Raw genomic sequence first — 19,245 nt, forward strand, 5'->3', positions numbered from 1 at the left:
GAAATTGTAAAATTAGTAATACGGTTATTAAGTGAATCTGGTTTCCCCACTGACTTTCTTGTCAGAAGGTCACAGAAGGTGATCACATGACCCCAGGTCACTGCAACCGCCATAAATATGTACCAGTTGCCAAGTATCCAAATTTTGATCACATAACCACAGGGATGCTGCAACAGTCATAAGTGTGAAAAATGGTCATAAATCACTTTTTTCAATCCCATTGTAACTTTGAACAGTCACTAAATGAACTGTTGTAAATCGAGGACTACCTATATTTGAAAAATCTGGAGATGGTCAAGCTTGTGTATCTAGAAAGTGGACAGGCCTACAACATTAACTCAGAGATTGCTGCAGCTTTACTAGTTATTGGCAGTGAGAAAGCCCATATTTGAAGCTGAACTGATACAGAATTAAGGCTAAGCATACTGTACAACTCAAGCATTTATATTGTCCAGTTGCGATCGAAGGACTCACTTGACTTGTCAAATAAATATATTCAGGAGGCCCTCGATTTCCGACCACAATTTCCACTGCTAAGCAAGGCAGCTGTTAAATGAGCTGCACCTGATTTTACAGCCTTGTTTGCCATGGCGATTAAGTGAATCACTGCAGTTATTATTAAGTAAAGTAACACAGTCCATTAAGAAAATCTGGCTTCCCTCTTTGACTCTGCTTATTGGAAGCCTGCTGGGAAGATCACAAATGGCAATCAAAGGACTCCAGGATACTATAACCACCGGTTGCTAAGGGCCCAAATTTTGATCATGTGACTGAGCGGATGCTGTGGTGATTGTTAAATGCAAAGATTGGTCATAAGTCACTTTTTTCAATGTTGTTGTAACTTTGAACAGTCACTAAACAAACTGTTGTTAACTTGAGGGCTACCCATGAAATATGTCATAAGGTATTCTTTTCACACAGTACAATATTTCCATATATATCTTTATAGTGTTGCTTGCATGTTTATTTATTTATTTCATATGGCACAGCCAAATGTAGCATTAGTGCATAAAATTCACAGAAACCATGTATCAATTGCTTGCTTGCTGTTATTTGGTCAAGAAAAGGCAAAACATTACCTGTGCAATTATGTCCCCATTTTCAGCATGAACCTGAGCTACTGCACCAAGTTCTCCTAAGAAACTAAATATCTCATACAGCTGAAAAACAGGATGCAATAAGAAAGGCAGTATTAAAGGACTGAAAATTTTCTCTGTATAGTAATGTCTCAAATGAACACATTTTGTTAAAATTATGGGCTTTTAATAAATTAACCATTACCTGCTAGTAATAAAAAAAGAAACTGATGTTTATCCAATGCACTACTGACTAAATCTTACAATTTATAATTACAACTATATTATGTGCAGCATCTGCTTCATAATTAGATGTTTTGAAAAACATTTAAAAATTAATAACAAGATGATTGAATCATTGGGGTTGCAATGTGTTTAGGACTGGGCATGGACTGCAACCCAAAAACCAATAATCTTACTAAAATTGGTCCTTGAAACCAATTTTGGAACCAGTTTTCTGTTCCTGCTTCTCTAACTAATGAATGGAACTTGGGGTCCATCTTCTTTTTTGATTTACTATACTTATCAAGTGCCTCTTTAAAAATTTTAAAGTTATTTACAAAATATATAAATAACCATATAACACTGCAAATTATCATCAAAACTCATCTTCTAAGAGTGCATTGTTTCCACTCATCTTCTAAGAGTGCATTGTTTCCACTGAAGGTAGAAGTATCTTACAGCTCATTTTATCGCCAGAAACCTACCTATTAAATATTTAAAAATCTACCTTATATATTTTAATTGGAGGGCTTGGATAAACAACTTAATAGTTTTGGCATACATCATATTTTTATTAAGGGAAGTTAAATAATTGGAGCTATCGCATTCTGATAAAGTTATGTTGCTTTTGAATATGGGAGTATGATTTCTAATAACCAATAAAATGTCTTATTTTTATCAAGTGTGGCTACAAACCTCCCATGAGGGATTACATACATCATTAGTGTGGTTTTCTTTTCATTTATTTCTAATGCCACTTCTCTTGTTTTTAATTTCACATGGGATCACTAAAATAACATACAGCCTTCCAAATTAAAATACACTAAAAATCTGAATAATTTTTTTCAGACAAATGTTCAATTTTTTATACGAGTACAATAAACCATTTCTTACCTCTGTGTTTGACATCTGGTACAAATCCTTATAGGCCATGTAAACCAGGAAAGAGTTAACTCCTAAAGTACAGAAAGATTATACAACACAAGTATTGGCAAAGAAGTAATATAAAAATATTCTGTACACAGGGTGGAATGGAAGTCTTTTGCAAAAATATCTTAAATGTAATGAAACATATTGCTCACACTCTGAAAAACCAGGGTGTTGTGCAATCCACTGTTCCTTAGTTTATTATTTCTCGTAAGATTATAGAAATAATCCTCACATGATGAGGATCGCTTCTGAAAAGATGAAAACATTATCCACATTTGCATATTATGGTAAACTATAATTTATGTTTATGCAAAGAATCGGTTCCTTTGAGAAGTTCATAATGCTGGGAAAGGGGAAGAAAAGAGAAAAATCAATGGCGATGTGTGTTATTATTGGTAAAGAACCAGATTGATGAAAGAGCATTCTAGAGAAGATTATTAAGAGTCTGATCTGACTTGATGACAATAATTTAGCTTATAGGTTGCTCAAGGATGCTTTCCAAAGCATTGAGTCTATATATTCTCAGTTCTGTTCTCTTCAGATAATTAGGGAGGAAGTAAAACAGACTTATAATAGTTTCTGGTGTAGTAATTCCAGGTAAACCAGGAATTGTAATTTAAAATAAACTTTAGAATTAATTGACAGCCAATCAACTAATAAAAAATAGCCAATTGTTCAGTTAGTCAGTAAATTAAAATTTTAATTATCCAAAAAGCGGGGGACGGGACTTGTGGCTACCATTTATAAAGCTGTTTATGAAAAGATATAGTGATCTGGAATCACTATTTGGATCAAAATCAACATTTGGAATGGGGAATGCATTTGCAGTGCTAAACAATTGATATTGCTCTTTGTAAATAATTGTTTACACTTCATATATTATGAAGCTAAATTCACAGTGAAAAAAAGCTTTCATTTTTAAAATGAAGAAACTGCATTAATTGCAACTAAATCTGAATTGCAAGCTTTTGGTCCCTAAGTCACCCATCCAGAACAGTATTTTAACTCTTGCCACAAAGAACTGAAGATATTTTCCTTGAAGAATGACAAATAAGGAGTTTAAAAAATTGTTGCAAAAGTTATTTTGCACACATACTCAGACTAATAAATAGCAATTAAGTTTCACTCAAAGAAAGCATTAAGAAAACTGGCTGGAACAGAGTGTTAGTTTAGGTTCATTGTTGTATAACTTATTACTCAAGCAGAATAGCAATTAGAATGAGAAAAGCCAAGAGATCTTGGAACTAACAGACCTTTCTCTTTGATGAGTGTTTGCACTTCCTGCTTGACGCTGTCATTCCAGTGGGTGATGTCCACATGCAAGGAGTAGTCACAGCAAGCTTTCCCATCACCCCATTCTCTCCATTTCTCATAAGCTTCTACCAGGCTTGATTCAATTTCAGGTACAACATGGTCAACTGTGAAAAAGAGTAAGCTCTAGCAGAGAATCAAGAACAGATGTCCTTTCCTCCCGAGTTTGTCTGCTAAACTATGTCCTCAGTATCCCAAATCAAATGTCCATTCATTGTGAAACATTGTTACTCACAATGATTAAAATACTATGTCTGGCTAAAGGGTTAAAAAAAAACCTAAATACTTCAGAGATCAGCTAATTAAATTCTTATGGCTTCAGTGTCTTATTTAGAATATTGCTTTTGCAGTCTGAAGAACAGAAGAGGTATTATTTTAGTCCTCGTTCTTGTATAAAAATAAGAAAATTGTTTAGGTCAATTCAGTGAAACTCATTAATTCACTAATCTAAGGGGAAAATATTTGAAGTTAGAAACATTTTATAACTGTGCAGGATAAACTTTGCATTTTCATATTTATTAACTTTTATGCAGCAAACGAGCCAAAAATACATCTTATTCCTTGTAATCTCTCACATAAAATGAATTTGCTGGACAGGGATTAAAAAAATAAGGCCCTAATTTAATATTAGAAATATTCTAGAAGCTTCTACTAGATTTTTGTTGAGATTCCAGCCTTTCTATCCTCTACAATTACCCATTTAAAAAAGTATGTATAGCTTCCTAAGATGCAATCTAAACACTTTCTACTGTGACTGGTGTAATCTTCAATTTTCATTTCATTTTCGTGTGGCAAACAACTGCAACAAGCATTAGAATGGCAAACCAAGAAGGAAACTATTGCATCAACTGTTTATAATTGAAATTAATCCTGATTTTTTTAAATGCAGTAATTCAAAAGGCTTCAGCAAAAGGCTAAGCTGTGGACTAGACTTCAGTGGTGTTAAATTGACTTAAAATGTGAGTCAAGAATTTCTCTTCCATTTTAGTTTGCTCTGAGACATATTTGGCCAAGTGCCTATTTCTTTCTGCAGGCATTTACTATTTGTTAAGGACCATAGCAGCTGAAATCTAGGCATGGGCAGAAATATTTATTAGCTATTCTGAACTATTTAAGGTTATAGATTTTAACCAAAATATGCAGATGACTGAGTACTGTAACAACTGAAGATAATGGCCAGTTCCTAGACTTCTGAAGTAGTTTTCAGAAAATTCTGTCCCATGGACAAAGTGCACATGATCCTAAAAAGGGTTACAGGTGCATATTATATACCAGAAATTTAGCTTGAATAATAATAATAATAATAATAATAATAATAACAATAACAACAACAACAACAACAACAACAACAACAACGGGACTACTATCTAACAACATTGAAAGTGGATAGAAAAATCTTCCTTGCACTTACTGATCATGGTAGTTCCACCCGCCAGGGCTGCTTTTGTCCCCTGGAAGAAGTCATCCACAGCTGTCATTCCTTTGTATGGCATCTGCAAGTGAGTGTGGACATCAATTCCACCAGGGATAACCATCCTCCCATTGGCTTCTATAGTCTTCACTCCTCCAGGAACTATTAAGTTGTCACCAAGTTGCCTGATTGGGAAAAAAAATATCAAAATAGTTATAGATAGGCACATCCATTTATAATGAAAAATGAAAACCCTCTGTAGAATTTAAGCATCATTTTCTCATATATTTGTTATTTGCCTCAGTTTGTATCATTCAAATATTTATTTTTAATTTATTATTAAATGCACAACCCAACTGTTTGTGTAAACTCACAAGGCAGCTTACAAAAATATAAAACATTCAAAATATAAAATATATCCATGACCCCAAATTAACAGAAATAAAAATATAACACTGATATCATTAAAACAATGAACTTTTTAAAGTTTCTTGATAGAGATTCAGTTTTGGCAACAGGTTATCTGAGACCCACCTCTCCCTGATTATATCAGCCCACCCAGGGGTGAAATCCAGCAGGTTCTGACAGGTTCTGGAGAACTGGTAGTGGAAATTTTGAGCAGTTTGGTGAACCGGTAGTGGAAATTTTAAGTAGTTTGGAGAACTGGCGAATACCACCTCTGGCTGGCCCCAGAGTGGGGTGGGTATGGAGATTTTGCAATATCCTTCCCCAGGAGTGGGGAGGGAATGGGGATTTTGCAGTATTCTTCTCCTGGAGTGGGGTGGGAATGGAGATTTTGCAGTATTCTTTCCCTGGAGTGGGGAAGGAATGGAGATTTTGCAGTATCCTTCCCCTACCATTCCCAAGCCACGCCCACCAAACCACACCACGCCCACAGAACTAGTAGTAAAAAAAATATGATTTCACTACTGAGCCCACCTCATTAGTAGTCCTTGGTGCACTCTTCAACTCTGAGCCACAAATATTTTTCTTTACTGGCACCCTATTAGTTCTGGCAGAGAAGGTGTGCTGTGGACACTATCTGCCAGGGACCTACATTTGGACGGTTCCAGTAGGTGGACCTTCTCTACCCTCTGCTCATCCTATTGAACATCCTCCCCACCCCCAAAATTAAATTAGCTTCATCCCTCTTGGATGGCCTTGGAAGTCCGTCAATATCTGATTATGTCATCAGGCCTGGGAGCCCCAGGGAACCAGTGACTTATCTAGATGGCTCCATAATTGAGGGAATGTATTCATTTTCTCTTTGCCGGGGGCGGGGGGGGGGGGGCTTGTGTATATTTCACCTTTAATTAACTTTTTATTTTTAAATGTTAACTTTTTTATTTTCAAATGCCGGTCTGTATGTTATGATTTTATTTAATTATTGTACAATCGCCCCGAATCCCTGTTCTGAGATGTACAGCTTTATACATTTGTTTGATAAAGCAATGAATGAATGAATAAATAAATAAATACATAAAATTATTACTTTGCAGAAGCGCAAAGATATTTCATTCATGCTTTATTCTGCAAACAATGTGTGTCTCTTCAAGAAAAAGAATGTACTTTATTAAATAAAGATATAAACTTTTTTTTTTTACCAGAGGTGTTTTGTATATCGCAACAATAACGTTACACATTAGGTTGAAACCCAACAAAATCAGCAGATACAAAGCTTTTCTTCTGCTTCTTATTGTCTCAAGGAAAAGCAACAGGGAAAAACGTTATGGAATAGTTTGCTTTGGATTTCCCTAAATTGCAAAGTTGTGGGAGCAGGTAAAGGTTCAAGTAAGAAAGTTAGAAGGACCAAGTCAGATGGATGTCTTGACAAGCATTACAGAAGCAATAGAAATGCCAACTGCTCCTCCCTTTGAGAAGCAACTGGTTGTCAGTCTGTTTCAGCACACAGGTGGGAAAAAGATTTGAACTATGGAACTGATATGAATTCAAGCCTGTCGGCAGTTGCTTTTTTTCTTATTTAATTTCAGTTTTTTTAGAATCTGTAATATAATTAGCTTTTGAAAGATAATGTTTTTGAATCTGTGTTTGCTGTCTTCAAGCTCAAGTAACTATGTGGATAAAGCTTACCACTGGATTTTCAAAAACATTAGAAGTACAGGTATTCAATGTTTGGTTTCACCTTATCTAGAAAAACAGTAGGCAATTTTTAATACTGCAGCTGCCATTTGTTTACCTCTTAATTCATCCTTTTTTTGCTATATTGTCTTCCCTTATTTTACTTTATTTATTTGCTTGTATCCCGTCTTTATTATTACAAACAACTCAAGGCAGCAAATATACCCAACATAGCTTAGTTCTATTTTTCCCACAGTAACAAAAGTGAGGTGGCTTGGGTTGAAAGAGAGTGACTGGCCCAAGATTACCCAGACAACTTCCATGGCTAAGGTGGGACTTGAACTCACTGACTCCCGCTCTCTAGCCTGGTGCCTTAACCACTAGTCCAAATGTGGCTCCCCCCTCTTACTGATTGGAGAAGGAATAGCAACAATCCCCAAGTATACTTAGCAAGTCAGGGCTATGCCTAAGGGACACTGAGAGCTTCAAACATAAAATCCTACACTCAGATAAGTGCTCTTCCTCACTTTCAGATTCTTTCCTCCTTTGCATTCCTCTACATCCCTTGCAAGTGTGTTTAGAAGACTGGGCTGGAAGTACTATTGAGGTCTAAAGAGGGAGGGAGCACTGGCAAAACTCTGCTTTTCATAAGCAGGAGGATGCTGAACAAATTTCATTTAGAGCCAATCCAACATATTGAAGTCTTGTGATAATAGCACAACATACAATAGTGTGCACAGAAGCAATTTCCTACAACAAAATAATACCATTTCCCTGAAAATAAGCCCTATCCTGAAAATAAGCCCTATCATGTTTTTACATGTGCACATAATATAAGCCCTAGCCACAAAATAAGCCCTACTTAAGAACCTGTGCCGCTGCCTGCCCACTCCATCTGGTTTCTCGTGGTGACACAGCCACGAAGTGATGCTGGGGGGGGTGGAGTTGCCACATGTGCTCCGCACCAGCTTACCTCAAGGTCCCCGCAGCCAGGCCATCCACACCCCAACACTTGCCTTGTGGGCATGCGCAGCAAGAGCCCACATTGCCATCGGCCCACTTCTGCTTGCTCGTGGCTGCAACAGAGCCCGAGCCCGAGCGGTGTGTTGGTGCCACGGCCCATGAGGTGAGGCAGGTGTCGGGCATGGATGCCCTGGCTTTGGAGACCCTGAGGTAGGTTGGTGTAGGGTGTGTGGAACACACCAGCTGCCCACCTCGCCTCATGGCACATCACTTGGCTTCCTGATCCATTGCAGCTGCGAGCAAGCAGAAGAAGTGGGCCAATGGCCACTTGGGGTCCTGCTGGATGGGGCTGCTGGAGCTGCTGCCATGAGGTGAGGCAAATGTAGGGGTGTGGGTGGCCTGGCTGGGGGGGCCGTGAGGTAAGCAGGGGCTTGGGGTAGCTCCACTGTTCCTGCTTCGCAGTGGCCTCCTGCCCCACTGCAAACAAGCAGAAGTGGGCTTCCTATACATGGAAAAAATAAGACACCCTTGAAAAATAAGCCCTAGTTCTTATTTTGGGCCCCAAAATAATTTTTCCCCCAAAATAATTTTCGGGGAAACATGTATAATCACAATGAAATTTCATTAAATAAGCTGAACTGATAAAGGCATGGCATGACAAAATTGTCATCATCGAAAATAGATAATATCACCGTGAAAAATATTTTTAAAATGTGCATATTACATTTTCTGGAAAGTTGCCTAATATAATAATTCCTTGCTTCAAAATTCAACACCTTTTTTCTATTCAAATAAATAAACAAATTATACAATCATATTTGAACCAATGAAAGAATTTCTGTGGCATCTCAAAACAGTATTAATCTCAGTCAGCATACTATTTCCAACAGCAAGTTATAGTTTCTGAACTCATGACCAGGACTGTAGTGAGTCTGTAGCCCTGTTATTCCTTTATAGATAGTTCTCAGTTAATGACAATTCAAACAGTGACTGTTGAAGTTACAATAGCGCTGACCGAATGGTGGTTACAACTGTTCTGGCTATGCCAGCACCCCTGCAATCACATGATCATGATTTGTGACTTTGTGAATGTGCTTTATGCTTTCATCACTTGCAACAGAAATTCTGGTCCCAATTGCTGTCATAACTCTTAAAACTATCTCTGTCCAATATCAAGTAGCATAATACTTCTCAATACAGAGAAAAAGCTACTACAGACTACTTAATCTGCATAATCTTTCTTTATATTCGATCTGAGATGAAGTGAAACAAAGAGGGAGAATCAACTCATTCAAAGCTGAGCAGGGATATGAATTATGATATCCTTAATCCAAGTACGACACTACTTTACTGAAATTCTCTATAGGGTTAATGATCCTCAACTAAATATTAGGATAGTAAATTTTATTATTCTGTGTATGTATTACTTTACCTTAGTATGCACTATTTTCTACATCAGCATTCCCTATGCTATATTGCAATAAAAATACAATTTTTCTTTTTGAAATTTGTTTTTCTGTGAAACAAAGAATTTTGCTGAAAATATATCAAAACTGAACTATAATTTGTATGTTCTAAATGATAGAATTTTAGAAGATTAAATTTTTTCTTAATATTCTACATGAGACTACTTTTAAAGGGTTTTTTCAAATAATTCAATTAGTGTAAGAATCTTGTATTATAATAGAAACCAATTTTTGAAGATACAGTTTAGATGAAATTGCTTCAACTGAAGTTCTATGACCATTCTCTTTTTTTTAAATGATCTAATACATTATGCCATTAACAACTTTGACTTTCAGTTCACAATGAACTCCACTTTCAAATGCTAATTCTTATTCCAAGGTAGCATTTAAGAATGTTTTAAATACTAGATGGAAAATATGTCAATATTTGAAGCACTGAAAAATTATTTGTAAATTACTAAGTATAGTGTTGTTAGCACAACATTTTTTTTTGATAAACCAGCAGTTACTAAGTTACACTGGACAAACCAGCAGTTAATAAATTACATAAGAAACATGACAGACCTTAGATGTAAAACATTCCATAATGATATTGGGCTTTAATCCTAAATACATATATTTATAGATCAGAAAAATACACAGCTTTTAATCAGTATGTGATTATTAGGACTTGGCAAAGACAGACAGCAGTCAGATAAAAAAACATCAGATAATTGTAGCCTTACTTAAAAATTCCCCTTCAATTTATAATGAAATGGCAAGTCATAACCCTGACATAAATTAATCTTGTCCCCTGTTCTCTTCACCAAAGAATACTTCAATACTATGAGAGTTTAAATCCAGTAAGTATGAAGTAACAGTAGATGATCTAGGATGTTCAGTCAAAACCCAAACAGAAGCTGGTAACAAAGGATTGCTGGATTTCTCTCTTCAATTGTTTTTTTAACAAGCCTTGGAAACTTTATACTTACTTTATAAGACCATCCTCCATGTAAATGTCAGCATGGAATGACTGGTCATCATTGACTATTCTTCCTCCTTTAATAAGAAGACGGTCACTCTATGTGAAAGAAAAACAAAGAATATCTGTGTCATTTTCTATCAATCTATCCCTCTCCAGAGGGAGATATACAAAATTCAAATTTTGAGCTGAATTAAACCCTTCCAAACTTGATTTTCTAGTTTTCTAGATTTTCAGAAAGGATCATTTTACAGGACAGGAACTTCAGCTCATCCAATGGTGGATTTAGGATGACAAATGGAGCAAAATGGAGCAAAAGACAATCATACTGCCCTTAGAAATTTCAGCCATCAGAACTATTTCCTATAAGAGGTTTTCCATTTTGTGTTGCTTACAGTCAAAACAAAACTTTTGAGATATTTAAATTAACTTCATTTACAGTTTACGCATGGCATTGAGAGGTTGAAACATAACATGAAACTCTGAGAAAAAAGATTAATAGAACAATTTGTAGAAAAGAAAAATGACTTATTTTATAGACAGAAGACTTCCCTAGCATAAATATTCCCTGAAAAATATGCATAAAGGATGCTCAGACATGGTTTTGAGCACTGTAACTTCCTTTCTTGTCTACTACCTGTCTAGACCCAAGATTTGTTACTTCTGATATATTATGCGTTTTGGTGTGCATATTTTAATACATTGTTTTAATTAAGCACATTGTAAGCCGCCCTGAGTCTTCGGAGAAGGGCGGCATATAAATCAAATTAAAAAAAAAAAAAATTAGTTATAAATATACTTTGAGAAATCCTCCCATATTCTTTCTATACTCGGTATGGGATATTGGGTTACAAACTGCCCTTCCACTTTCTTTGTCTGTCTGAAGTATTCTCACCGCTGTTATGAACAATGTGTCTCATTGTGTTCCAACTGAAAATTCCTGTTAATTATTTTCTAACAACATTCTTTTTGAATGATGTGTCATCATTATATTAGTACCACATTTTAAAAAGTTAATCATATTCAGAGAATGTGTTACAGAAGCAAAAATCTGAACAACTGATAGACATTAAATCCTTTGCAGCAGAGTTATTGGTATTCATTTGGCAATAATCTCACCACTGAGTCACAATCTTATCTAATGCCACAACAGCAGCACTATATATAGCGAAGAATATAATGTACCGGTTCCCAAATGCATACTTGGACTGAAGGAGGAGCTCAGATTTGAGAAGTTAAAAAGATGATTACCATAGAACAACCAGGATAAGCCTCTGCATCTCATCCTATTGGTAGGCTTATGGCAGAACAATGCCAAAGTAGCGATCTGTTTATTCAGAAAAGTTTTGACTTGTCTTTAGTTGACAAAATGATGGAAGGATGTTCTATCTTTACCAAATATGCATTCAATATTAAAGTGTGGATATTTTGGAGGTTCAGAGTAAGTGTATTCAGATTAACACCAAAAACATATCCCAAGTGCTCTATTCGGCCTGGCTCAAGTATTGTTATAGTATATTTTCTTAAAAGCTTCACTTTCTAATCAGTTTGCTGATTGCTATAAATACATCTTATTTCTGAATAAACATGTATGATTAAATTATAAGACCCCAAGTATGTGAAATAGTATATTTGAATGAAATTTTCCTCAGAAAAAAATGCTATAAGACAGGGGTGCCCGATCTTTTGGGCGCCAGGGACAAGTTCTGTGGAGGGTATATTTTCCACGGACTGGGCGACCATGATTTTGCGCACTGCCTGGATCTTGCGCATGTGCAGATGGGGTTTCATTTGCTTGCATGGCCTGGTTACTAGCAGTCCGGAGTCCAGTACCAGCCCGTGGCCCGGAGGTTGGGGGCCCATGCTATAAGACATTGCTTTATATGTATAAAAGTAGTACAGGATTTGACTAATGTGCCTATACATCTCCCAATCACTTGAAAATATTTCATGAATATTTTGAAAAGATACACAAGGCATCATTTGTAATTAATAACATAACTAAATGATGACAAACCACTGTTTCTCTGAAATGTACCAATTTGCAAGAATCAATTCAGCTGTCCCTTATTTTTTCTTTAGCAAAGCATTCACTTGGGAAGGTTACATTTGGTTTTGTATTCCTTAACATTAAATCTCAATGCCACTATCAGATTTTTCACAAGAGCTAAGGCAATTTGCAAAAAAAATACCGTAGTAAACAAACCCCATTGTTTTATTACATGCCACAAAAAGTTGAAACGACATCAATCAATTCCCATTTCTTGGAAATGCTATTTTAGTTCTATGTAAGTCAAAGAGTCCTTGTTCATATATCATGCAAATTTCTGAATATGCTTTAATGCCAAAGTAAATAATGTAGGACCTCCTTACAAGGAATGCTGTGTGCACTGCAGAACTTCAACGATTACATTGAAAAGCCAAAATGACTGTGTGGTAGAAAAGCCTATTTATTTTAGTGTGAAACTAACCAACCTGAATTTGTTTAGGAACGTTAAATGATTGTGTTTTTTTCTATTTGCAATATCAAAAGTCATTCAGAATTTATAGTTAGAAAGCAATTAAGGTTGTTACCTGTAATTTGCAAGCAATTTAAGAGGTAAAGCCTTCTACTAATCTATCATTTATATACTATTGTGAACTCAGGGCTGAATTATTGGGTAATAAATCAGAGATCTATCATGCTTTGGTTTGTACAAAAAAGGGAAAAAATCTCAAGAGGAAAAAAAAAAGCCCCCCTCACCCATCCAAAAAAGTTTTGAATGAACTTGACAACTACAAATATTAACTCTCCAAAGAAGTTGGGATTGGGGAAAACCCACTAGGTGGTAATGAAAGGGTATATCCTAGAAGAGCCTGCAGATACAGCAGCCTAGCTAAAACAGGAATACTACACATAGCAATTCCTTTGGTGTGTCCCACATCCTATTATTCTTAAGAACCACATATCATTATGCTATAGCCTGGTTTTTAATTTATGGAAATTACACTCAAAAAAACTGTGAAAATGTTCTGAAGTTTGGATCCAGAGGGGTGTGGATAGGTAAGAAAAGGCTCATCCCTAAGAATATTCAGTGGTGATACACCTGTTTCCAGAGATCTCCCAATAAATTTTCAGTGGGACTGCACTATCCCAGGTGGAACTTGTCTGCATTGGGGGCGGGGGGGGGGGGAGGCAGGGAGGACTCCTGGATTTCTTGTTTTTGATCGATCAGCTAATAGCAGCTACAGATACATTTCATGTGCCAATTATATCCATTATGGCCATTTTCACAGTCACTCAAACCTGAGTCACCTCTTGTATTTGCTCTATATGGGGTTGCTCTTGAAAACCTCTCAGGAACTTCAGTTTATTCATAATGCAGTTGTGCAAAAAGTTTCACGTGTATCTTGTTTTGTCCATGTGACATTTGGCCTTCACAAGTGACCAATGCAGTTCAACGTGCTGGCTCTCATCTATATCCAAGCCCTCTTTAAAACCTAGCTACTTAAACAATTTTCCTTCTTGGATGTTTCTGTACATCTAGTTAGATATGGAAAGTATATGCTGGATCCCATCAGCGAAGTAAAGCCATCTTGAAGGACCCAGAGAGATCCCTTGTCTGTAGCTGCACCAGCCTTTGGAATACTGAGTCTGCATAGCCCTGGCACTATTGCCTTTTAGGAGAGCCTTGAAGACCTTGATTGACATATGGCATACAGACCTGTGATCCCACTTAGTCCTTGTTGTTTTGTACTATTGTTTCCTTGATATCAATGTATTAAAGTTTTATTATTGATGACTATGTTTATGCCTCTTTTACTGTGGATTACGTTATTCCAAAGGTTGACACAGCTATAGACAGGGAACCTCTGGGCTCCTTCAAGATAATGTTACTTCACTGATGGGACTCCAGAGCACCACAAACTTGCCAAATTTTACTAGATGTGCAGAAAGTCTTCAAGAAAGGAAGTTGTATAGATATCCAGTTATAAAAAGGGAGGAAAAGCAGTCTAGGCCAATCTAACAATATAATGTTATTGGGGATAGCTATGGGAAGGAAAGGAAAGGAAGGCACTGGTAAAATGTTGGATTATCCAGTGGGATATGCCATGAATGAAAGATCAAGAACAGCTAAGGGGAGGCACAAAAGGGATAGAAGGAAATGCAGGAAAGTCATTCATATATATTGCACATCAACTATTGTAGCGATTGTTGACAGGAGAAGGAAGGGAATGTGTTGGGAAGATTAGGGGTGGATAGACTGATGGGATACGCCATGCTGGAAGCTACTGAGGAAAAGCAGATGTTATGCACCAGCTTTTCTCTATTCTCTCTCTAAAATCATTCCAATACAGTCCTTGACTTATGACTTGTTCATTCAGTGACCATTTGAAATTACAATGGCATTAAACAAAGGGACTTGAAATCCTTGCCCAAAGTTCCAACTTCCCGAAGTTGTAGCACCAAATTGAACAAACGTTGGTGCTTGACAGGGCATCCACTCTTACATTATAGGAATGTTGCAATTTCCCCTCCCTGACTGTGGGCCAGGAGACCTTGGCCAGCTAGGTGTACTGGTGTGTGGAAACCTGCCAGGGGCTGGAAGGTTTGGCTAGCTAGGCCCAACGGCATGTGCGCTTCCTTTCTTTCCTCCACCATGGATTTCTCTTTACTTTGCCATGCCCGGAAGTCTCAGCAGGCCACTTGGTAGTGGTGGTGAGGCACAGAGAAGACCGGGCCTCTCAGGATTTGGAGGAGGGAGAGGCAAAGAGAAGGTCCACACACTCCTGGGCTAGCTGGGAGAGGCCTTCTGACCCATAGCAAGTTTCCACATGCCGGTAGGCACTGGGCCTCCCAAGACTCCCTTATTCTGAGGCACCTCTTCAGTTACTTAACAACCGCAATGTGGAGAGTTCAGTGATAATTGAGTGAGGCAGCCATGTGGGTGTGTCACTTAATGATCATAGTGAGTTATAAAAATTCTGGGCTCAATTGTGGTTGTAAATTGAGAACTACTTGTATTTGTGGGCTTTATTTCAGTCAAAACCTAGGAAAATGAAGGTACTCTGGATTTTGTTCCTGCCACTTGACACTTGAGAATGGTTCAGCAGAACTTCCAGAAGTTCAGGTGGTTATTTTGGCTAAAATCCATTGTATTACTTGTTTTATAAACAAAATGTAAGTTTTGGGTATGTCAGATTTATGCACAATCTCTGAATTGTTCTCAGAACTGGATTTTTAACATATTTTCAGCACCCAATCAATGGTGAGGTCTGCTCCTCTTAGTGGTGATACTGCCCGCTGAGCTGAACATAGACCAAACCGATGTCAGGCTCCGGCAACAAGCCAGTCAGGTTTTATTTTCATCACAACCAAATTGATCAACAGTCTCATACATCAAACTTGGTTGTTAGACGTTTCTCTCCCTGACCATGTCAGCAATCACACAGTTCAGAAGAAAATGGGAATTGTGCTAATATCAAAGAGAATGCTTAGATCGTGCAAAATGGAGCTTGTTGACCTGAAAAGTGGACCCCGCACCTGAAGAAAAAAATGCTAGGATGATCATGATGATGACTGACAGTACTGAACCATGGACAAACCCAGGAGGGTTCAACGCAACCTGGACTGTTTCCTATTCTTGCTTGTAACAAAACAAAAAAGGTCCATATTCCTCTTTTGTACAATAAGCTTATCTTTTTCCTTGAGGAAAGCTATCTGAACCTTTTTGCCCTTTCAAGAAAGGAGTAAATGATAATAATATGAAGCAGCAATAAAAGCTAAGGAGCGCATTTCCTTCTGTATTAAGATATGTACGCATTTTTCAGGTTTCTTTTTCTAAAAAGTGAATATGAGTTTATCACCATTAATAATTTCGAAAGCATAGTATGTACCAGATCAGGAACAAAGCATTCCCATTTTAAAAATATTGCAATTATAACATAAAGAGCTTGATTGTGAAATCAGATGTATTTATCCATTGAAATACAATGGATAATGGAGGAAAAAATCAGCATCAAACTCATCCCAAGCATTAACTGTGAAGCAGAAGGAGAGGATATGTAGAATGACATCATGTCTATTTTAAAATGGAACATCCTAGATACATTCATATACAAGAGGAACTGAAGAGGAAACTAAATCATTTAGAGGAAAAGGATTGAGTAAAGCAAGGACTTCAACTTGCTTATTGAGATCCTCTGGACTATTACAATAAACACACTGTTCATTCTGCCAAAACTCATTTAAGCTTCCCCACACCCAACCACGTTTTCCTGCCAACCCTGTGTCAGCTTGGATCATTAGCCATTATTAGCCTGAGACAAATACTAACTACAGAGTACAGATAATAAACTCATTCATGGAGTCTACATAACTAAAGCACAGCCTCCCCCAAGTCTTCTTGTGTTTTCCACTGACTTAAATAGGACTTAAACCTTCTAAATCCCCAGTATAAAATGTTATACTCTACTGTTACACAAAATTTTATTGCTTGTGAATTCCCACACAAAAGTAACAATATACTGTAAGTCAATTTTTTTTCCTAGAGAAAGGGAGAAGACTACCTTCAATACCAACAGGTTGTGAGATAATGTTCATGATTTAACATTGTAAGGTTCTACAATATGACTAGTGTTACTGTGTTATTAGTGTTTTCAAATACCTTGATTCTAAAATCATACAGGCCAACAACAGTTGAATGCCATCACTTCTAAATCATCCTAATATGAAGGTTGGTTATTTGTTCGTTTGTTTGTTTATTTATATCAAATTATATGGCTGCCCATCTCATATGCAAATATGGGTGGCTAAGAATTAAAACATCAATATAAAATAATAATTTAATAACACCTAAAAAAATCAATCTAGACCCGTGATGGCGAACCTATGGCACGCATGTCAGAGGTGGCATGCAGAGCCCTCTGTGGGCACGCGTTGCTCTTCTGGTTTCCGGCGTGCACATGTGCGCCACCCAGCTGAGCATCATTGATCTAGGTACTACAAGTAAGATTGCAAAAAATTAAGGCATTTGGATTTATTTTTTTGCTGGGGCAAAAAAGAACTCACAAAAAAAAGGTTCAGTCCAGAGATAAACAAAACAGACTTCCAAAAGAAATCCTATCTGATCCCAAAAGGAAGACTTCTACCAGATTCCTTAAAAGAGACAGCTTAATTGATCTCTATTAAAAAATAATATAGAACATATAGACCACTATTAGATTAATAAGAACAGATTAATGAAAATAAAAGTCATTTCAGAATATTTCAATTACTTAAGGTAGTTTAAACCTGAATTTACGATAAAGTAAATGCCTCTCTTCAATTCAAATTCCTTTGAATCAAAAGTAATTTTCTTGGCAACAACACAGCAGTGGCTTGTCATTGCCTTCTTCTGGGATATTCTTCTTTTTTTCAATTAATATTATTATTTGATTTCCCAGCCTAGCCTAAATCTCTGAAATCCCCTTGAGATCTCCTTTCCAAGTGTAAACAGGGACTGTCACTGCTTAGTTTGGGTTGGCTAGCAGCTAAGAAATACTAAGATACTGTAAATATGTTTAAAAAGAGAAAACATTTGATCTAAAACTAGATGCTTAAGATTAAAAAAATAACCTGAATTCTATATAAAGTATGAGCTAAGGACAAAATTATGCACAATGTATGATATACTTAGTTATGGTATGATATGAGATGATATAAGACAGATTTGTAAGGTTTCAGCATTTCCACATAACCAGGAGGAGGAATAAGCCCAAATTAATTTTCAATTGAGCAGATAACACTATCACTATATAAGCCAAAAATTATGGTTTAAAATAAACATTATTGTATTTATTTGTATCCTACCATTATTTTTACAAATAACTCAAAAGATGGTGAATATATCCAACATGGCTTCCTTATCTTATTTTCTTCACAACAGCGCTGTGAGGTTGGTTGGTCTGAAAGAGAGAGACTGGCCCAAAGTCCCCCAGCTGGCTTTCATGACTAAAGCGGGACTTAAAACACAGTCTCCTGCTTTCTAGCCTGGTGCCTTGATCACTGCTAAACAAAATATGAAAACAGCTTTCCAGGTTTGCTAGAAATGGTTCAAAGAGTTTATTTGCTGAATTTTATTTCGTACATAATGTCAAACCATGAAGCTGCTTTTGAAAACAAGATTGAATTTATGGGGCATGTGCAAGACTGGCATACTAAGCAGTCGTCTGCAGTGCTTCTCTTAACTGAAAACAAGCTAATTTAGTGCAGAAGTATGAGCAGCAAAGGCATTTTTATAGTTAGTATATTACATTTCAAGAGATAGCCAAAGTTGTGCCTCATGGACTACTGCTGCTGCTATATTGGCATGTAAATTGACTGGATGAACCATCGCTTGGCAGACCTGTGTAAACTGTCCTGGATGGGTACAGTAAAAATGCATCTCCTTGCACGCTGTCACTTCTCCGTAATTAATTTTCTTCTTATTTGAATTAAAAAAGGGAAGTCCTGATACACACCATATTTGAGCTCTTATAATTCTAGTAAGTAAATAAACCAATAAGTAAAGTTGATCCATATTCAATCCCTATGTCTGCAATATTTAGCATGTCATAAGACTGACACTCAAAAATAACTAGACACATATCTATATTGAGGTTGAGAAAAGAGATGATTTACCCTTGTCAAAGCCCCCCAGTACTTTCCATGTTTATAATACTCAAGGCACATTTGTTGGAAGAAAGTCAACGTTTTAAAAGTCATTCCTCTTACTGAAAGAAACATCAGAAAGATAACGCAATGACAGTATTTCTCTCTTTTGAGTTGTTGCATTTCCTCTTCTCAATAAGAATCACCACAGCTGA

At 36.7% G+C, this 19,245-nt stretch overlaps 1 protein-coding gene across 2 annotated transcripts in view; it reads right to left on the reverse strand.

Annotated features, from left to right (window-relative positions):
* The window catches only part of DPYSL3 (dihydropyrimidinase like 3), a 75,882-nt gene that overhangs the window by 13,384 nt on the left and 43,253 nt on the right, over positions 1 to 19,245 (reverse strand). For both annotated transcript variants that reach the window (XM_070937354.1, XM_070937355.1), the window contains exons 2-6: positions 10,430 to 10,518; positions 4,951 to 5,135; positions 3,482 to 3,646; positions 2,193 to 2,254; positions 1,080 to 1,160 (exon numbers count right to left, since the gene is read on the reverse strand). In XM_070937354.1, coding sequence (XP_070793455.1) covers positions 1,080 to 1,160; positions 2,193 to 2,254; positions 3,482 to 3,646; positions 4,951 to 5,135; positions 10,430 to 10,518 — 582 coding nt within the window. The remainder of the gene's footprint in view (positions 1 to 1,079; positions 1,161 to 2,192; positions 2,255 to 3,481; positions 3,647 to 4,950; positions 5,136 to 10,429; positions 10,519 to 19,245) is intronic.

Source organism: Pituophis catenifer, unplaced genomic scaffold (assembly GCF_029215685.1).
Source record: "Pituophis catenifer annectens isolate HBS135680 unplaced genomic scaffold, rPitCat1.0.hap2 SCAF_2, whole genome shotgun sequence".
In the NCBI taxonomy this organism is placed as follows: domain Eukaryota; kingdom Metazoa; phylum Chordata; class Lepidosauria; order Squamata; family Colubridae; genus Pituophis; species Pituophis catenifer.